General features: G+C 57.9%; 1 protein-coding gene across 1 annotated transcript; it reads left to right on the forward strand.

Moving 5' to 3' along the window:
* MED16 (mediator complex subunit 16) lies at positions 831-16159 on the forward strand. The gene is made up of 16 exons (XM_018050492.1): positions 831-951; positions 2200-2377; positions 2972-3079; positions 3332-3501; positions 4926-5357; positions 5998-6103; positions 7777-7932; positions 8164-8375; positions 8956-9162; positions 9997-10207; positions 10579-10712; positions 10864-11056; positions 11550-11766; positions 12993-13076; positions 13563-13703; positions 14782-16159. The coding sequence occupies exons 2-15, from the start codon at positions 2245-2247 to the stop codon at positions 13687-13689; spliced, it is 2490 nt and encodes an 829-aa protein (XP_017905981.1). The 5' UTR covers positions 831-951; positions 2200-2244; the 3' UTR covers positions 13690-13703; positions 14782-16159.

Here is an 18355-nt window from a genome sequence, read left to right on the forward strand (position 1 = left end):
AGCTCAGGGAGTTGGTGATGGACAGGGAAGCGTGGCATGTTGCAGTCCATGGGGTCGCAGAGAGTCGGACACAACTGAGCGACTGAACTGAACTGAGAGGACCGGCTGGGGCTCAGGGCACGGGTGTGGGGCCCAGGGCAAGCCCGCAGGCTGCCTCCAGACCCACGCGGACTCCGTCCTGTCCAGCTTCCTGGTTGGCTGTGTAGATTCTCCACACACCGCGTCCCTAGACAGCCCGGCCCCCAGACCTTTGCCCAGATGTTGCCTGCTCTCTGTCATACCCTTCCCTGCAATCAATCCCATGTCTTTCTGGAAAAGACCTTCCAAACTGGGGAGAGTCCGACAGCTTTTGGAGGAGGAATTGAGGATGGAGACTGATTCTACCGGCCCTTGATGGGTTGAGTTACCTTGCTTATGCGAGTTACACCTTGGCTAGACATCGTGATAAAAAGCGAAAATATGGAACGCTTCACGAATTTGCGTGTCATCCTTGCGCAGGGGCCATGCTAATCTTCTCTGTATCGTTCCAATTTTAGTATATGTGCTGCCGAAGCGAGCACACACAACCAACAGACGCCAGAACTATTTATAGTAGACAGGATCAAATACTTTACGCTGAGGGTGAATTCTATCAAAAACCAATACAGCAATTTTCCTTTTTTTTTTTACTAAATTAGTGCAATAATGGCCTAATCTAAGGGGATTATTCACTTAAATTGAGAAAGTTTGTTTTTTCCATCAAATATAACACAGATGGCTGTTGGAAAGGCACGGTTGTATGCAAATTACCCCGGAAGCGGGGCGGAGCCACTGAGGTCCCAGAAGTCTCCGGGAAGCAGCTGGGCTGCGCGGGAGACTCGTTGGTCCTGGGAAGATGGCGGCGCCGGAGCCGGGGCGTTAGAGCGAATGCAGACGGCAGCCTCCTTCTCGGTGGGCGTACAGGCTGGTCCAGTGAGTGTGGGGCTGGGGGCTTGGGCAGTCGGCCGGCCTCCGGATGGCGCCGACGCTGCTGGGATTATGGGTCGGAGCAGGGCCTGTGGAGTCAGAGGGCCGTCCTGGAGAGCAGAGGGTGCTGGGTACGCTCCCTGAGGGCTCTGGGCGTGGTCTGGGGGTCGTGGCGGAAATTTGGGGTGACCTGAGGCTCCCTGCGTTGGGCGGTGTAAAACCGGGGAGGGCCTAAGGTTGTACCTCCCCGGGGAGGGCCTGGGATTCATTTGAGGCGGGGCTTAGGGACTGTCGGGTGGGTTGGGGCGGGTCCTGGGTGGCCAGGTGGCCAGGTGTGTGGAGGAGGGGCTTTGGGATTGTTTTGGAGACTTTGGAATAAAAACAGAAGTTTAGGCCGGGCCTGGGGAGAGGTCTGGAGAGTGAGGTCTGGAAGGCACATTTTGTAGGGGCGGGGCCGGAGGGCTTTGGGGGCAGAGCTTAAAATGACTGCTGGTTGGGCTTGTGGGCGGGGTGTCAGTGTTCTGGGGCGGGGCTTTAAGAAGCAGCGGGTAATGTGATTGGGAAGGTGAAAGGAAATAACCTTAGCAGCGGCTGGGTGCAGAGAGCCTGCTGAGGAAGCTTTCACTGACCCTTTCTGTACCCCTGGAAGCCAGGCCCCAAGTTGCTGCCTAACCCCCACCCTGCCTCCCTGCCTCTGTCTAAGGCAGCCTCACTGGTTCTCCTGTGTCCTCCTTAAGAATAGACCTGGGTGCTACCTCTTGTCGCAGCTTTCACTGTCCCCGTCACTGTACACCTGGACCAGCGCCGCCACCTCTACCCCATTCCCCAGCCGTGCCCTTCAGACAGCCAGAGGGGCCTGTGAAACAGAAACAGGCTTCTTGGGGCTCCCATCTTCCTCCTGGTAAAACCCCCAGGCCCTGCAAGACCTGCCTCATCCCCTCCCCAACCTTACCTTGCTCCATGCCCCCACTCACTCTGTTCCTGCTCTGCAGGCCTGGACACTGCTTGAGCACCCCAGGCTCAGTCAAGCCTCTGGGCCTTTGCACTGGCTGTTCTCTCCTCTTGGCATGCTCTTCCTCCCAGCTGCATGGATTGATCCCTGGCCATGCTTGTGTAAAACGCAGTTCCCTGGCCACACACAGGGCAGGGGTTGAGTCCACTTTGTCCCCCGTGGTAACCAGCATCCACCACCGCACTCGGGGCCCTGCAGGCACCCTGTGAAGATGGATGACAAGCCTGTCTTCCCTCCTGTAGGAGCTGGTGACCGTCCTCCCTGTGTGACCTTGGCAGTTGGGCACCATGGACCTGGCTTACATCTGTGAATGGGAGAAATGGCCCAAGAGCACCCACTGCCCATCTGGTCCCCTTGCCTGCACCTGGTCCTGCCGCAACCTCATCGCCTTCACCACGGACCTGCGCAGTGATGACCAGGGTGTGCCACCCCCCATCCCAGGCCCCCTCATAGGGCCCTCCCCCCAGCTCCCATGGGGTTTCCTCCTCTGAGACAGGGGTGCTGAGGGGCACAGAGATAACCTTGAGGAATGGCCGTGTCTGCAGGGCTGGGGGAGAGGGGGCGGTGGCCACTTATGGCTTGCTGAAGCTCCTGCAGGAATTTTCCAGCTGCACGTGTTGCCACCAGCTTTGCAGTGCACTCTGCCGCAGGGCAGATATTCTTCCCACCACAGAGCAATATGCACTTCTTAGAGGAAATTAGGAAAACATGAAACTTTAGGATGAGGAGAACCCTAACCTTTCATGGAGAAAAAGGTTGGAAAGAAAGAGAGAAAAATTGGAACCTGCTGTTAGTGTTTTGGGTCCATTTTTGAAAGCACAGTTGTAACCTCACAGAAGGCCATGGGTCTCCCCTTGGGCTGCCTGTGTATAAATCATGTTTCTGGAGTCCCTGCAGCCTGGCTTCCTGATAGGCTTCCTGATAACGCTTCCTGATAGGCTTCGACAGCCCAATCCCCTGGGGTGGTCGGGCACCAGGCCGTTGTTGCCACACTGACCTCACTGTCCCTTGCAGACCTGACCCGCATGATCCACATCCTGGACACTGAGCATCCCTGGGACGTGCACTCCATCCGCTCAGAGCACAGCGAGGCCATCACCTGCCTGGAGTGGGACCAGTCCGGTGAGGGCAGCCTTCCACCCTGAATGCCAGGGCTGCCTGCTCTGTCTTCCTGGCCTTAGCCCTAGGCTCAGAGCTGGGACTTGAAACCCTGACCTGTGCCTTTGAGGCTTCTGCTCTTCTCGCCCCTGTTTCTGAACTCACCTGTGCTGGTCCCTTGCTCTATGACTTCCACATTCTGGCCCCCCCACCCTGATGGACTGCGGGGATGGGGCTTGTGATGCAGATTTGCCCAATCTCCCACCTTCCCCTCAGGCTCTCGTCTGCTGTCAGCTGATGCCGATGGGCAGATCAAGTGCTGGAGCATGGCTGACCACCTGGCCAACAGCTGGGAGAGCCCCGTGGGCAGCGTGGTGGAAGGGGACCCCATCGTGGCCTTGTCCTGGCTGCACAACGGTGTAAAACTGGCCCTGCATGTGGAAAAGGTGGGTGTCCTGCCTGGGGGAGCAGGCCTCAAGCCCAAGGAGGGCTTGGCTGCTCCTCTCATGGTGCCAGGTTGTCACACCTGCCACCCAGTTGTCAGCATCTGTGTTGCTAGCATCTCCCACGTGGTTTGATGTGGTGACAGCCCTTGGTTCCTGTCTGTACCCCACGGTTCAGCCCAGTGTCTCCCTGAGAGGGGAGCCTCCTGGGTCAGGGTGCTGAGTTCAGTCCCCGAGTCATATCTCAGCCGTCACTCTCCTCATTGTCAAGTGGGGCCAGGGGCTGGGCCAGGGTTCAGTATGAGAAAGCGAGGGGAGCTTGGTCGGGGCCATGCCTGGGTGAGGCCTATGGCAGCAGCAAGAGCTCACGTGGCTTGGTCAGCTCCACTCCCAAGCTAGGAGGGCCGCCTGGAATGATGCTGTGGGAAATGACCTTTCTTTCTATCCCTTCCCTGTGTCTGCCTCCTGTCCCTTCTCCCCTAGGGAGTGACTCATTGCAAGGCTTACTGCCTAACCATCTGGACCGTTTTTTCTGTGGGAGGTTTCTTTTTCAGACTTTCAGCATCTCCCCTTGGGGCTCATTTAGGGGCTTTTGCTTCTTTCTTTTCAACACTGCTTTCACCTACACGTCCAGGAAACTCAGCTGGGGCTGTAGTCAGCCCTGCCCTCCATGGATATTTAGTCCCATGAGCCTGGGGGTGCCTGGGTGAGCCTAGTGAGTCTGCTCCTCATCCCCAGACAGAGGGGCCAAGAGTCTCCCACTACTCAGAGGAACTCTGTGCAGTCTCCAGCTCGTGCTGTTTCAGTGACAGATGCTTTGTGCTGATGGGAAGGAGTCAGGCTTGCAGGCCTCCCTAGGGTCTGCCTCCCGGGGATGCTGGGAAAGGCAAAGCTGGGGCAGAGGCCAGTGCGGCAGTGGCTGGGGGCCCAGGGGCAAAAAGATGAAAGAGCAGTGGCAGCTGTGCTTCCCAGCACTGCCTGCAGGGGGCATATCTGAGTCCTGCAGCCACTTACCTAGTGCCCAGCTTGCTCTGTGCAGTGGCTCAGGCCGTGCTCCCACACTACCCACGCAAGGAGCCTGGAGTGGCTGAACTGAGCAGCTGAGAACACTGGATGTCTGTCTGGCCCTAAATAAAACACGGCTGACTGCTGTCCCTTGTTGTCTAGCTGTGACCTTATCATGTTCTTGGACATACAGACAAGGACACTGAGGGTCAGAGAGGCCTGTGTCACCCAGCGCTCAGTGGCTGAAGCCGAATCTGACTTCAGGCTTGGTCTCTTGAGGCTTCTGCTATCTGGTTCCTCTGTGTTCCTGAGGGCGCGGTTCCCAGGAGGGGTCCTCGGGCCACGAAGGTAGACCCCTAAAGGCCGAACATGAACCGGGCGCCCCCCCACCCCCTGCAGCTGACCCCTCCCCTCCCTTACAGTCTGGTGCCTCCAGCTTCGGGGAAAAGTTCTCCCGCGTCAAGTTCTCGCCATCGCTCACACTGTTCGGGGGCAAGCCCATGGAGGGCTGGATCGCTGTCACGGTCAGCGGCCTGGTCACTGTGTCCCTGCTCAAGCCCAGCGGGCAGGTGCTCACCTCGACTGAGAGCCTGTGCCGGCTGCGCGGCCGTGTGGCTCTGGCCGACATCGCCTTCACAGGTGGCGGCAACATCGTGGTGGCCACAGCAGATGGCAGCAGCGCGTCACCGGTGCAGCTGTACAAGGTGTGCGTGAGCGTGGTCAACGAGAAGTGCCGCATCGACACCGAGCTCTTGCCCTCGCTCTTCATGCGCTGCACCACCGACCTCAGCCGCCGCGACCGGCTGCCCGCCATCACCCACCTCAAGTTCTTGGCCCGCGACATGTCGGAGCAAGTGAGCCCACCCCACCACCTCGAGGCTAAACCCACGCCTGGGCGGGGTTGCTCCCTCCAGGGGCTCCTGCCTTTTCCAGCTTCTAGAGGCACCGCATCTCTGGCTCGTGGCTCCTCCCTCCATCTTCACAGCCAACAGTGCAAATCTCCTGTCTCTCTGCCTCTGACCCTCCGCCTCCCTCTTATAAGGACCCTGTGATGACACTGGGCCCCCTGGGGAATCCAGGGTCATCCCTATCTCAGGGGCCTTAGCTTAATCCCTCCTGCCAAGTCCCCTCTGCTCCATAAGGTGATGTATCCACAGGTCCCAGGACCAGGACAGGGGAGTCTCTGGAGGCAAAGTTGAGCTACCTGCACCAGGTTCCCTGAGGTCCCTCGTAGCCTTGTGCTGACCAGCCCTAGCTTCACCAGTCCCTGATGTGTTTCCCTGGTACCTTTGCTTCCTGCTGGGGCACCATGGATGACCACCCCCAGCACAGCACAGCACTCCCCATGGGAGTGAGGACAGTGGGTGGGCAGATGCAGACGCAGGCCAGGCAGGCCTGGGTTGTACCCACAGTGGCATGTGAGCCCTAAGACGAGCCAGAACCCCGCAGAGGCCATGGGCTGTTCTAGGCCCCTCACCACGCACCCACCCCTAGGTACTGCTGTGTGCATCCAGCCAGACGAGCAGTGTGGTGGAGTGTTGGTCGCTGCGCAAGGAGGGCCTTCCTGTGAACAATATCTTCCAGCAGCTCTCTCCGGCTGGTGAGTCGCTCAGGTGGCCAGGCACACACAGACTACCCTGGGTGCAGCGAGGCGGCGTGGTGGCGGCCTGAGTTTGCTAGAACATGCCCACCTCTTCCTCCCTCTCTGACCTTGAACCCATGCGGAGCCCCATGTCTCCGCCAGAGGGGCCCACTTGCTGATACCCGTGTGGCTGAGATGCCAGGGGTGAACCGCGGCCACACAGCCCAGGGGCGTTCCCCCTGCAGTAGTGCTCCTGGCCCTGGAGTGACTGGCCTGAGTCAAGAGGCCCCTGAGGTCCATCTGCCCTCAGGTGGGTTACATATGCTGCTCAACACAGCCCCAGAGGAGTTGTGTGAGGGTGGTCGGGCTGCACCTCCCGAGTGGGGTACTGGCCCTTCCCAGTCCCAGGCTGGCCCAGCTCCCCACCTGCCCTGCAGTCCCACCCTGAGACCTTGTTACAGTAGGACCAGACTTCATGCAGAAGGGCCTCCCGTCCTGGTGGAGCCTCTTCCCAAGGCAGTCATCCAGGTGCTGAAGGGTCTCTGCTGAGTTCACCTGCGGCCCCCCCACCCCCACCCCTTGTCCCAGCCTCGTGGCCCTGTGGGCTCTCAGACCTGCCTCTCCTGCCCCTTCCTCCTCACGTTTGCCCACACTGGTCTCCCTCGGGCCCCACTCTACCAGCTACTGTCCAGCCTACAGTAGAGGGGGTGGCCTGACTTGGGTGGACAGTGGGTCCAGGTAGACTCAGGCAAGCTGTTCAGCCTCTGACAGCAGCCGCTCTCCTATGTGACCTAGAAACGGCCAAGCCTGTCAGGAAGCCAGTGTGGGTGGCTGGTGCCGGCCTGGCCTGAACGTGCTCCCTCTCTGGGTATCGCCTTGGCTGTCACCATGGCAGCTCTGCTCAGTGCTGCCTCTCTCTGGGCCTCTGTCTCCTTGTGGGATGATGTTTTCCAGGAGACCCCTCTTGCTGAGACATCTGGGGAAGAGCTCTCAGGACAGGTGGGCGCAGAGGCGTGTTATCACAGCCAGCCTCAAACTCTGTTTTAGAAACACAGCTGGACACTCCTGGGTTGGGCCACCTCACTGCTCCAGCCTGCTTCCCTGAGTCTGACGGCCCCCCAAGGCAGCTGGAGTGCTGGCCACTAGCTGGGTGCCTGGGCTTGTCTCGGAGTCACCTTGGTGTCTGGGCACCTCTGCCCATAGTACGCCGGGACCAAGCCCAGATGGATGGGAACCACCCTGCCTCTTGCTGGTGGGCTCCGTTGTGGCACTGAGGTTGTGGGTGCCAGGAGGGGCCTGTCTGTCCACCTCCTGAGGGAGCTGGGGTCCACCCAGGATCTCTCGGACCACAGGGACAGAGAACCCCGCGCAGACCAGCCAAGTCCACAGAATTGTGGAGTTTGTGTGGCAGCATGGTCTGGGATGGGTTCCCCTCCTCAGCATGTTGCCTCTTTTGAGGGGACAAGGTGGCCATCCCTGCCAGCTGACAGCCTCTTGCCCAGGCAGACACCTCCTCCCGTCGCTATGAAGGCCCAGGACCGGGCCCTGTGGGGGACCCTCGCCCCCCTTCCCTGCTCCTATGAGTTGGCTGGGGGCCCCACGAGGGGAAGGGCGCTGGGTCCAGTCCACCCTTGTTGCGTTTCAGTCTCATCTTCATTTTGTTGCCCCTTGTCTCCCACATCCCCTTTCAGTTGGTGACAAACAGCCCACAATTCTCAAATGGCGGATTCTGTCGGCCACCAATGACCTGGACCGTGTATCTGCTGTGGCACTGCCCAAGCTGCCCATCTCACTCACCAACACTGACCTGAAGGTGGCCAGTGACACCCAGTTCTACCCCGGCCTCGGTACAGTGTCTCAGGGTTCCTGGGGGTCAGAGGGAGGGGTGCACTGTGGCCTTGGCCTCCAGTCTCAGGGTCGTGGGAACCTGCCCCAGCCTCACTGCTGGGGATGAGAACACTGCTCTTGATATCCAGTGAGCTGGAAAGGCTATGAGGTTGCCAATAAGCTGGGCACGGTTCAGCCACCTCCCATTGTCCAAGGCTGGGCTCGGCCGCTTGACCTGCATGTGCCCCCAGGGCTGGCCCTGGCCTTCCACGACGGCAGTGTCCACATCGTGCACCGGCTCTCGCTGCAGACCATGGCCATCTTCTATAGCTCTGCCGCCCCACGCCCCGTGGACGAGCCAGCTCTCAAGCGCCCCCGGACCACAGGCCCCACTGTGCACTTCAAGGCCATGCAACTCTCCTGGACCTCCCTGGCCCTCGTGGGCATTGACAACCATGGCAGGGTCAGTGCTGTGCTGGGGGTGCCAAGAGTGAGGGGAGCCCTGTGCCTCTGTCTGTGGGGTGCAGTCATTGTTTTAGGGTGAGGCCTGTGGCCTGCGGGCGTTGCACAGGAGGTGGCTTCGGGTGGCTTCTCCTCATGTGGGGTTCTGGCGTGTCCCCCACCCTTCCCCTGCATGCGCGCCACGTGCCCTGTGTTGGCCTTTTGCCTCTCAGAGGAACCTATCCGTGGCCTGGCAGGAGGACAGGTGCCTCTCACATCCACTCACACTTGCTTACACACATCTACATGTGTTTACATACTTGCTCACACATGCATGTGCCCCCTACTCCCCAGGAAATAGCTATTGGGCAGTGTACTTACTTGGCCCTACTTTCTGCATCTGGGATGGGATGGGTAGGGATGGGTTTGGCCTAGTGAGGGGGACCACGTGGCCCCCAAGTGGAGGAACCTGGCCAGGCTGTGGCTCTGTAGCCCTCCCGTGTGACAGGAGATCAGGCAGGCCAGGACCCCACATGGGCTGAGCCTGCCCTGTCCCTGGTGCTCAGACTCCCATCCCCTCATGCCCCACCCTCTCCCCACAGCTGAGCATGTTGCGCATCTCGCCGTCCATGGGACACTCGCTGGATGTGGGGTTGGCCCTGCGGCACCTGCTCTTCCTGCTGGAGTACTGCATGGTGACTGGCTATGACTGGTGGGACATCCTGCTGCATGTGCAGCCCGGCATGGTGCAGAGCCTGGTGGAGAAGCTGCACGAGGAGTACACGCGCCAAAAGGCCGAGCTACAGCAGGTGCTGGCCCATCCCCTCCCTCCCCAGGGGCCCTCTTCTTCCCCGTGGGTCAGGCAGCCCTCCTCCCTGCCTTCTCAGCCCAGGAGGGTGCGGTTGCAGGCCTGGCTGCACCTGCCTCTGCGTGTCAGTGGAGGCCTTTGCCCCTGCGATAAGAACAGTGACCTTGAGTTTTAAAGATGGGAGGGGCAGGAAGAAATGATCCCCCGATGCAACCGGGCGTAACTACAAACCTAGAGCCTCCCTGAGGTCAGCACTGCTAGGAATCTGGAATTGTCCTCTGTGCCCAAATATCCAACACGAGGAGGAAACAGAAAGGAGAGGTCGTGTGGTTTATAGCAGCCCACTCAGATGTGCGAGGGCTCAGACGTGTGGGCTCAGACCTGAGAGAGCTCAGATGTGAGAGGGTGCTGCCGGCATGAACTGCACAGGAGGGAGCTGGCTTCAGAGCCGGGGACGCCACTAGGGTCCAACCACTCAGTGCTCTGCTAGCTGTGTGCGCGCACGTTGATGCTATCAGTCCTTCAGTCGTGGCATCCCAGGAGACATCAGGGTCGAGCAATAAGGTGGGGTAGAGCAGCATCCCCGCCCCCACCCACTTCATGCTAGGCACCCCCAAATCGTTAGGGATCCCAGACACGGCCATTTGGCCCCTGGGGCAGACCCACCCACAGGTTGAAACCCTGCTGTCCTGTGAGGGAAGGTGGGCAAGAAGGAGGATTCTGCCAGAAGGAGGGCAAAGCCCAGAGATTTAGCCCCTTGCCCATTAGGCCCAGTGCCTTGCTCTGGCCCCGCCCCAAGGCGCGAGCCCGAATTGCTCACATCCTGGCCACCCAGGTCCTGTCCACCCGGATCCTGGCCATGAAGGCCTCGCTGTGCAAGCTGTCGCCCTGCACAGTGACTCGCGTGTGCGACTACCACGCAAAGCTTTTCCTCATCGCCATCAGCTCCACGCTGAAGTCGCTGCTGCGCCCGCACGTGCTCAACACACCTGACAAAAGTCCTGGTGACCGGCTGACTGAAATCTGTGCCAAGATCACAGACGTCGGTGGGTCCAGCTCCATCCTGCAGGCCACCCTGGGTACCGCCCCCACCCTCCAAGTGCCCTCGCTCTCTCCCAGGGAGGATTCCTCAGGTGTCTCGCATGTGCCCCCCCTCCCCCCACCACTGCCCATGGGGACACATGGTGGGTGTTACCAGGAACAAAGATGAGGCAGCCTGGGTGGCATCCCTAGGGGCACTGTATGTGTGGGCGCCTGGAGGCCGGCGGGAACTCCAGGCTGTCCTACACGGGGTCCAAGGGGCGTTGGGTGTCCTGAAGCCCTGTGGTGGGTACCCGGAACTTCTCCCTCCAGCCCTGCCCTCCAGGGGTCCCCTGTGTGAGGTCCCAGCCTTCCTTGACTGCCTGTCCCCTCCTAGACATTGACAAGGTCATGATCAACCTCAAGACGGAGGAGTTCGTTCTGGACATGAACACGCTCCAGGCACTGCAGCAGCTCCTGCAGTGGGTGGGCGACTTTGTGCTCTACCTGCTGGCCAGTCTGCCCAACCAGGTGTGCCCTCTGCCCCACCTCCTCCAGCTTAGCTCCTCCCAGAAGCCTCACCTCCTTGCCCCCACCCCTCCCCAAAGGCCATCTGATGCCAACTCAGAAGTCCTGGAATGTTCAAACACAAAGTGCACAACCAGAACCTTCTTCCCCATAGGGCTCCCCACTGCGACCAGGCCACAGCTTCCTGCGGGATGGCACATCGCTGGGCATGCTGCGAGAGCTGATGGTTGTCATCCGTATCTGGGGCCTGCTGAAGCCTAGCTGCCTGCCTGTGTACACGGCTACCTCAGACACTCAGGACAGCATGTCCCTGCTCTTTCGCCTGCTCACCAAGCTCTGGATCTGCTGTAAGACACCTGCTCCTCTTCTCTCATTTCCCCACCAAAATTCCAGCCCTGGCTGAGTCCTCCACCATAACGTAATCTCCCGTAGGTCAGATTTGCTCTGTTGTGGCCCCCCTACTATTTCCCCAGCACCTAGCACAGATCCAGGCACAGCGTGGGTGCTCAGTAAACATCAGCCACTCTTAGGCTTCTACTTGTCCTGTGTAATGTGTTTCTGGGACCAGGCTCTGTCATTGTTGCCTCCCTGATGCCAAGAAGGGCACCCAGTACTCGCTGCACATTTTTTAAATGAATAAATGGGTCCCCATTTTACAGAGGAGAGGACCGGGCCCGAGAAGGGGAGGGAGCTTCCCAGGCTCTTCAAGAAGTCAAGGCAGGGCTGGAGGCCGCACCTAGCGCTCTGTGAGCCTGGAGGAAGCCATGATGCCTCCTGGTGGGTAGTGCTGTGGGCATGGCCGCTAAGCATGATGTCCTGCGTCCCCTGCTCCCCCCACAGGTCGTGACGAAGGTCCCACAAGTGAGCCAGACGAGGCGCTGGTGGATGAGTGCTGCCTACTGCCCAGTCAGCTGCTCATCCCCAGCCTGGACTGGCTGCCTGTGAGTGATGGACTGGTCAGCCGCCTGCAGCCCAAGCAGCCCCTGCGCCTGCACTTTGGCAAGGCCCCTGCTCTTCCTGGTGGCTCCAGCAGCCTGCAGCTGGATGGCCTCATCAGGTATGCACACCCACCTCTGACTCAGGGCCCTGTATACCCTTTCTTCCAGAAGGGTCTCCCCTGCCTGACATCCCCTGTCACATGTCTGTCTCAGGGCCTCTGCCCATGCTGTGCCTGCTGCTTCCTTCTAGCCTGACCTGAGTGCTACCCCCGATATTCCTCCCCTCCCTTGCCCCTGAGATTCCTCCTTGCCCCCAGACTCCTCCCCTGCTCACCCACCTCCCCTGCCCTGTCACTTCCCTCCATCCAGGCACTATATTGTACTATAGTGTACAGGTCATTGTCTTATACAGATTTGTGTCCTTGCTTGTCTGGGTGATGTCATCTCCCCCCTGGCCTGTCATGGCCCATGTGGAGGGCCCATGTGGCCAACCTTGGTTACTCCGGCTCCAGCCAGCCCCTCTGGAGCTCAGGTTCACACACCCCCCCTACCCCCACCATATATCGCACTGCAGCCCAGAGTGCCTGGCAGGTCCCAAGGCCCCAGAAAGCAGAACACTCTTAGGCAGACCTGGCTGGGAGTGACCTCGGGGGCCATTCTTTGGATGTGCGGAGTCCAGAAAGCCCAGGCCTGCTGAGGGAGCAGCACCCTGGGTGGGGGTTTGTCCCCACTTTACAGGCAGGTAAACTCAATCTCCGAGGTGCAGTCCAGAGATAGACACCAGGCCAGAAGGCGAACCTAGGACCCCACAGGCCGCCTCCCATTCAAGGTATCGTGGGATGGATTCTCACATGGTCCTTTACTGAGGAGGGGCCTTAGCGTCCCCACAGCCCCCCTCACCGCCGGGAAGACTCTGGGCCTTCCTCCTCCACTTCCGGATTTTCTTTTTCATCTCTAAAGCCGTGGGAGGAACGTCCTGATGAATCACACACTGTGGTTTGTGCTAGAGTTTCAGGAAACACTTTACACAGAGAGGTGGCTGGTGGCCAAAGGGCTTTTACACTCTCGGAAGTTTTCAAACTTGGGTGATACAAGTGCCCAGCCTCAGGAATCCTGATGGGTTCGCCCCACTCTGCTCTAGGTGCTACCCTCAGCAGGGGCCTGTGGGCGGAGGGTGTGTAGGAGTCCGGCTCCTGGATTCTCCCTGTTCTCACACACGCTTTGCCTCTAGGAGACTGACCCATACAGCTGTATGTGCGCATGCGCTTGTGCATGTGTGCGCCAGTGCACATGTGCATATGTGCATGTGCACACCCCCGAGGCTTCCCCTGCTCCTCTCCATCAGGGTGCCAGGCCAGCCCAAGATGGACCACCTGCGGAGGCTGCACCTGGGCGCCTACCCCACAGAGGCTTGCAAGGCGTGTACCAGGTGAGCAGCTGCAGGAGATGCTGTTCCACTCCACCACTGGCAGCTTCCCAGCCTATGAGCCAGGGTCCCGGGATTGTGTCTGCCTGGGGCTCCTGAGTGGGTATCCCTGGCGATCTTGATAAAGGGTGGGGCCGAGGTGAGGGGTAGCAGCGAGCAGCTGGCCCAAGCCTGCCCTCTTGGAGCTCCCAGTGGCCTGACAAGGGCAGAGATGGAGGCGTGGCTGCTCCGCGCTGCTCATGCACATGTGGCCCCGCTTGCTGCCAGATGACCCCAGGGCCACACCACTAGGCTTGGCCAAGCCTGTGTCTACTCAGGGAAGTGAGGGGTGGTATTGAATGGAGACAGAAGGATATGGAGGAATTAGCTCACTGTGTGGGGTGTAGGGGTGCAGGGAACACCATTCCTGAGGTGCAATAGCGTGTGCCAGGCCCTGTGGCTACAGCCAGCCGGCCTAGCATCCCATCCACCTGCTTGCTCTATCTGCAGGTGCGGCTGCGTCACCATGCTCAAGTCGCCCAACAAGACCACCGCTGTCAAGCAGTGGGAGCAGCGCTGGATCAAGAACTGCCTGTGTGGGGGGCTCTGGTGGCGCATGCCCCTCAGCTACCCCTGACTACATCTCAGCCTGTAAGTGCATTCTTTTTTTCTTTTCTTTTCTCTTTTTTTCACTTGTTATGGTCTTTAATTATTAGTTGGATAATTTTTTTTAAGTTATTATAGTAAGGATTACAGTGTTGTTTCTGGCATATGGCACGGTGATTGAGTCATATGTATACACACATGTTCTTCTTCATACCTTGTCCATTGTGGCTTATGACAGCATATTGGGTATGGTTCCCTGTGCTGTACAGTAGGACCTTGTTGTTCATCTTGCTCATATGTAGCAGTGTGTGTCTGCTCATCCCACACTCCCAATTTATCCCTCTCCTCTTTCCCCTTTGGTACCATAAATTGCCATTCTTTGTTTGAGTTGGTTTCTGTTTTGTAAATAAGTTCATTTGTGTCATATTTTAGATTTGACAGGTAAGTGATATCAAGTGATTTTTGTCTTTTTTCTTTTTCGTCTGACTGACTTCACTTAGTATGATAATCTCTGGGTCCATCCACTGCTGCAGAAAGTGGCACTCTTCTCTTTCATGGCTGAGCAGTATTGCTTGTGTGTCTATGTGCCACATGTCTGTCCATTCATCTGGTGATAGAGCTGTAGGTTGTTTCCATGTCTTGACAGTCGTGAATGGTGCTACAGTGAACACTGAGGTGCATGTGTCTTTTTGAATTAAAATTTTGCCTGGACATTTGCTCATTTTCTGAGGAACCTCCATAGTGTTCTCCACAGTGGCTGCACCAACTTACATTCCCACCAACAATGTAGGAAGGTTTCCTTTTCTCCATGCCCTCACCAGAATTCGCAGACTTTTTAACTGTGGCCCTTCTGACTGGTGTGAGGTGAATTCTCATTGTAGTTTTCGTTTGCGTTTCTTTAATAATTAGCAATGTGAAGCATACTTTCATGTATCTGTTGGCCACCCATATGTCTTCTTTGGAGAAATGTCTATTTGGATCTGCCAGTTTTTTTGATTGGGTTGGTTTTTTGATATTGAGCTATATGAGTCGCTTGTATACTTTCGAAATTGCACCCTTGTCAGTTGCATCGTTTCCAAATATTTTCTCCCATTCTGTAGGTTGTCTTTCGTTTTATTTATAGTTTTCTCTGCTGTGCAAAATGTCAGTGGATTCCTGATGAACTTACAGGAAAGCCATGCTGTCCCCTTGCTGGTGACAGAGCAGCCACGTGCTCCAGACCTTCGCTGGGTGTTCTTAGGCACCACCACCCTGGAACTATGCTTTGGGGGCCTTGTCTGCTGCGCCAGCACCCCTGTAACCGACAGGGCCAGTGAGGACACAGCCTGAAGCCTCAAGTTGGCACCTCAGCCCAGCCATCGAGGCTCTTTCTCCCTTGAAGCCTGTTGATTTATCTGGCAGGAGGACCTAGCCACGTGATCACCCTGCGAGGTGGTGACTGAGATAGCCTGGGGCCTGCCCCAGGCAGAACCACGGCAAGTGCCACCCCTCAGGACCCCAAGGACCCCTAGGTCCCAGTTCAGAGGGTCCAGGATCTGAGGACTGTGTGCTTTAGAACATGACACATGAACCTGCCAGGCGTCCAGTGGCTGCTGTCAAGGACACCAGCCGGACGTCAGCCTCGGGTCCCCCACCTGTACCTGTCACTGCTGTCTCTGACATGGGCAAGCCCCAGAAACGTCCCCCTGGACAGCAGGTGTCTTGTCGGTGTCCTGGGTGCCACCTCCCCACAGCCCCCACCCCCCCACAGGCATGGGATTCTGTGCCTGTGTGTGTTGTTTTCCTGCTTGGCCAGCATTTATTGAGCACCTACCGTCTACCAGACGCAGGCGTCCTGTGGGGGGAGCAGTGGGCTGGATGTGGGTGGAGGCTGCTCTCTACTGCCTGGTTCCTGCACACAGGAGTGTCTCTGTCTCTTCTTTCTCTCTGCCTCCCTGCCTTCCTCCCCTCCCCCACCAGGTTTTTGGGAGCTCAGGCTGTGGCCCCGAAGGGTCCAGCCTCGTCAGCAACCACTCACCGATTATGTGGCTCCCCAGGGCCTGGGCACAGTGCCTGCCTGTTAAGCGGTAATTGCTTCTCTTGTTTTCCTTCTGGAGGCTCGAGGGAGGGCAGGCTGGGTAGGTGTCCTGCGGAGCTCAGCGTGCTGCCTGCTGTGTCAGGCTTTCAGGGACTGGCAGCACTCCAGGGGCCCCATTACCTGGGCCAGCTGCCCACCTGCCTGTGGCCCCAGCACTTAGGGGTGTCCATGTCTTGCCATCTGAGTGGTGCTTTCTGCAGGGACCTGTGAGGTACCCCCCCAGCTGTGCTGCTGCTGGTGCCCCAGCCCCTTGGAGAAATGGGCCTGAAATGGGCAGCCTCTCTGGTGGAGCGGCACATGGCCCAGGTTCTTGCATATATTTTCTCAGCCTTTTACCTCATTTGACCATATATTTTTTTAAGCCACTTGCCTTTCTCAAGTCATTCTAAAGTCTTTAAAGCAGCTACTTGTTTTAGAAAAGTGAGCGTGTTTCTTGAATTCATATTTCATTGCTTTAAGGTTAAATAGTGGGGGTTTACACCACAGCCACCATCCTTGGATGCTCCCTGGAGGACGAGTCCTGGTCCCTTCCCCTTGGACCTGCTCCAACCCATCCTGTGCATGGGAGGTGGTGCTGGCTGACCTGAGGCTGGTGGGACCTGGCCTGGCTCCTGGGCCTCCTCCTAGAGCCTCTGAACACCTGTAGGCTGGCCCCTTGGGTCTGGTCATCCAGGGGGTGGAGCAGGGACACTTCCATGCCTGTGTGACCCTGACCCGCACAAGCTGAGCGAGATGAAGGGGATGGGATGGCTCAGCATCACCGAGTTTGGGGCAGCTTGTCACTGAGCGATGGATGACCAGAGTGCCCAAGAGCTGCTGTGACGAGCCCAGTGGGCATGCATGCCTGCGCCTGGCTGTTCAGAACCGTCAGGTCATCTGAGGGCCCTGTTGGGATGTCCTCCAGGTTGGGAGGGGGTTTGTGGGTGGGGAGGTTTCCTTGCCCCTCATCCTTCCCCCACCCCATGTCCACACAGGTCCCCTTCTGGGGACAAGAGCAGGCATTCCTGTGACAGGAAGAGGCAGTTTGGTCCCTCTGATTACATGTCTCCTGTGCCTTCAGTCTCCTCAGAGCCAGGCCCGCGGGACCCCATTGTGGCTGAGGAGGCTGAAGACACCATCCTCCAGATAGAAGTGAAAGCAGAAGCCCTCCAGGGTCACAGGGTCACAGGTGACTGCAGCAACGTGTCCCCCCACCCCACCCAGGTAGATGGTAGGAGCCTGTGTCTCCACCAGCTCCATCTGGTTCTGCTCTAGTCACTGACCTTAGGTGTTGTTGCTCACTGTTTTATCTCATCTGTACCCCCAACTAGTGTTGCCAGATAAAATGCAGAACAGTGAAGTCTGAATTTCAGATGGACAATGAATGGTATTTTAGTCTAAATCTGTCCCCAGTATTACATGGGACATGGGACATACTTAACAAAATTTTCCTGAAACTCTCATGTAACTGGACAGCCTGCATTTTTGTTTGCTAAAGCTGGTAATCCTACTGTTCCACCTCCCAACTGTATCATTTCAGGGCCACTTCCCAGTGTCTTGGCTTAATTCAGGAAGTAATAACCATGGGACGAGTGAGTCTGTGATGGCTGACTGACCAGCAGTTACGTTTTCCTTGCCGCTCTCACTTAAGTGCGTGCAGCTTCTTAAATCCCACGTGAGAAAAAAATCCTGAGCACACTGAGGAGAACCCCCCAGCCCATCATCAGGATCACTCAGAAGTTCCATCCATGCATCTGGGAATATCTGACCTGGTTGCTATGAGCAGGGCTGGGTCTTAGCTGTGTCTCAAGAGCTTCCATATGAATGAATGCTTCATAGCAGAAAAACACCTGGCCAGTTTCCAGTTCCAGTCCCTCGTGGGGCATATGACCATCTCTCAGACCCTCAATCTCGTTATTGACCTAAGGGAGGTCAGAGGCTCCCTTTGTGGGTCAGGCTTAACACCTGGGGCCAAGTAGGTGCTGGGCTTTAATGGCCCCTTGTTCAAGTGGGAGAGGGCCCAGGGCCTCAGTCCCTGGGTTCTGACCTGTCATCTCGAAGAGAAGGGTAAAACCAAGACCCAGGAAGGTGGTGAGTCATCTGGGCCCCCAATCAGTGGGGCTGCTCTGGGACACCAGTCAGCTTTGGACAGTCAGTGAGCCACACTGCATGTGAGGACGGCCTGTGAATGCAGGCAGATGCCTTGTTCAGGGCTGAATTCCAGGCTGCTCAGGAGAGTCGCACAGTGTCTCTGAGCGTTTCCCCATTTGGGACACGCTTCTAAGAACACAGCCTGGCTGTGTACCTAGATCTCAGCCCAGAGCGGGGTCTTGCACACAGTAGGCCTTCACATTCCTCTTGGGAAGCAGAAACCAAGGGGACACTACCCGACCCGCACCCCTTGCTAGGTCTCAGGACACTTCTATTTCCTGGGAAGAGTAAGGGCGCCACCATGTGGCAGAGGCGTGAAGCGAAGCCAGGCTTGAAGGGCATGGGGCCTCCGGACTTGAGCCTGAATGCCCCTCCTTCAGGCACGTCTCAGCCTTTCAGTTGCCTCCTGGTACATCATTACCAAGACTCCGCCGCCCCCTCAGTCTGGCTCGCTTCGGTCCACTCCTGCAGGCAGCGTGCAATCAATAAA

The sequence above is a fragment of the Capra hircus genome, chromosome 7 (genome assembly GCF_001704415.2).
Source record: "Capra hircus breed San Clemente chromosome 7, ASM170441v1, whole genome shotgun sequence".
NCBI classification, from domain to species: Eukaryota; Metazoa; Chordata; class Mammalia; order Artiodactyla; family Bovidae; genus Capra; species Capra hircus.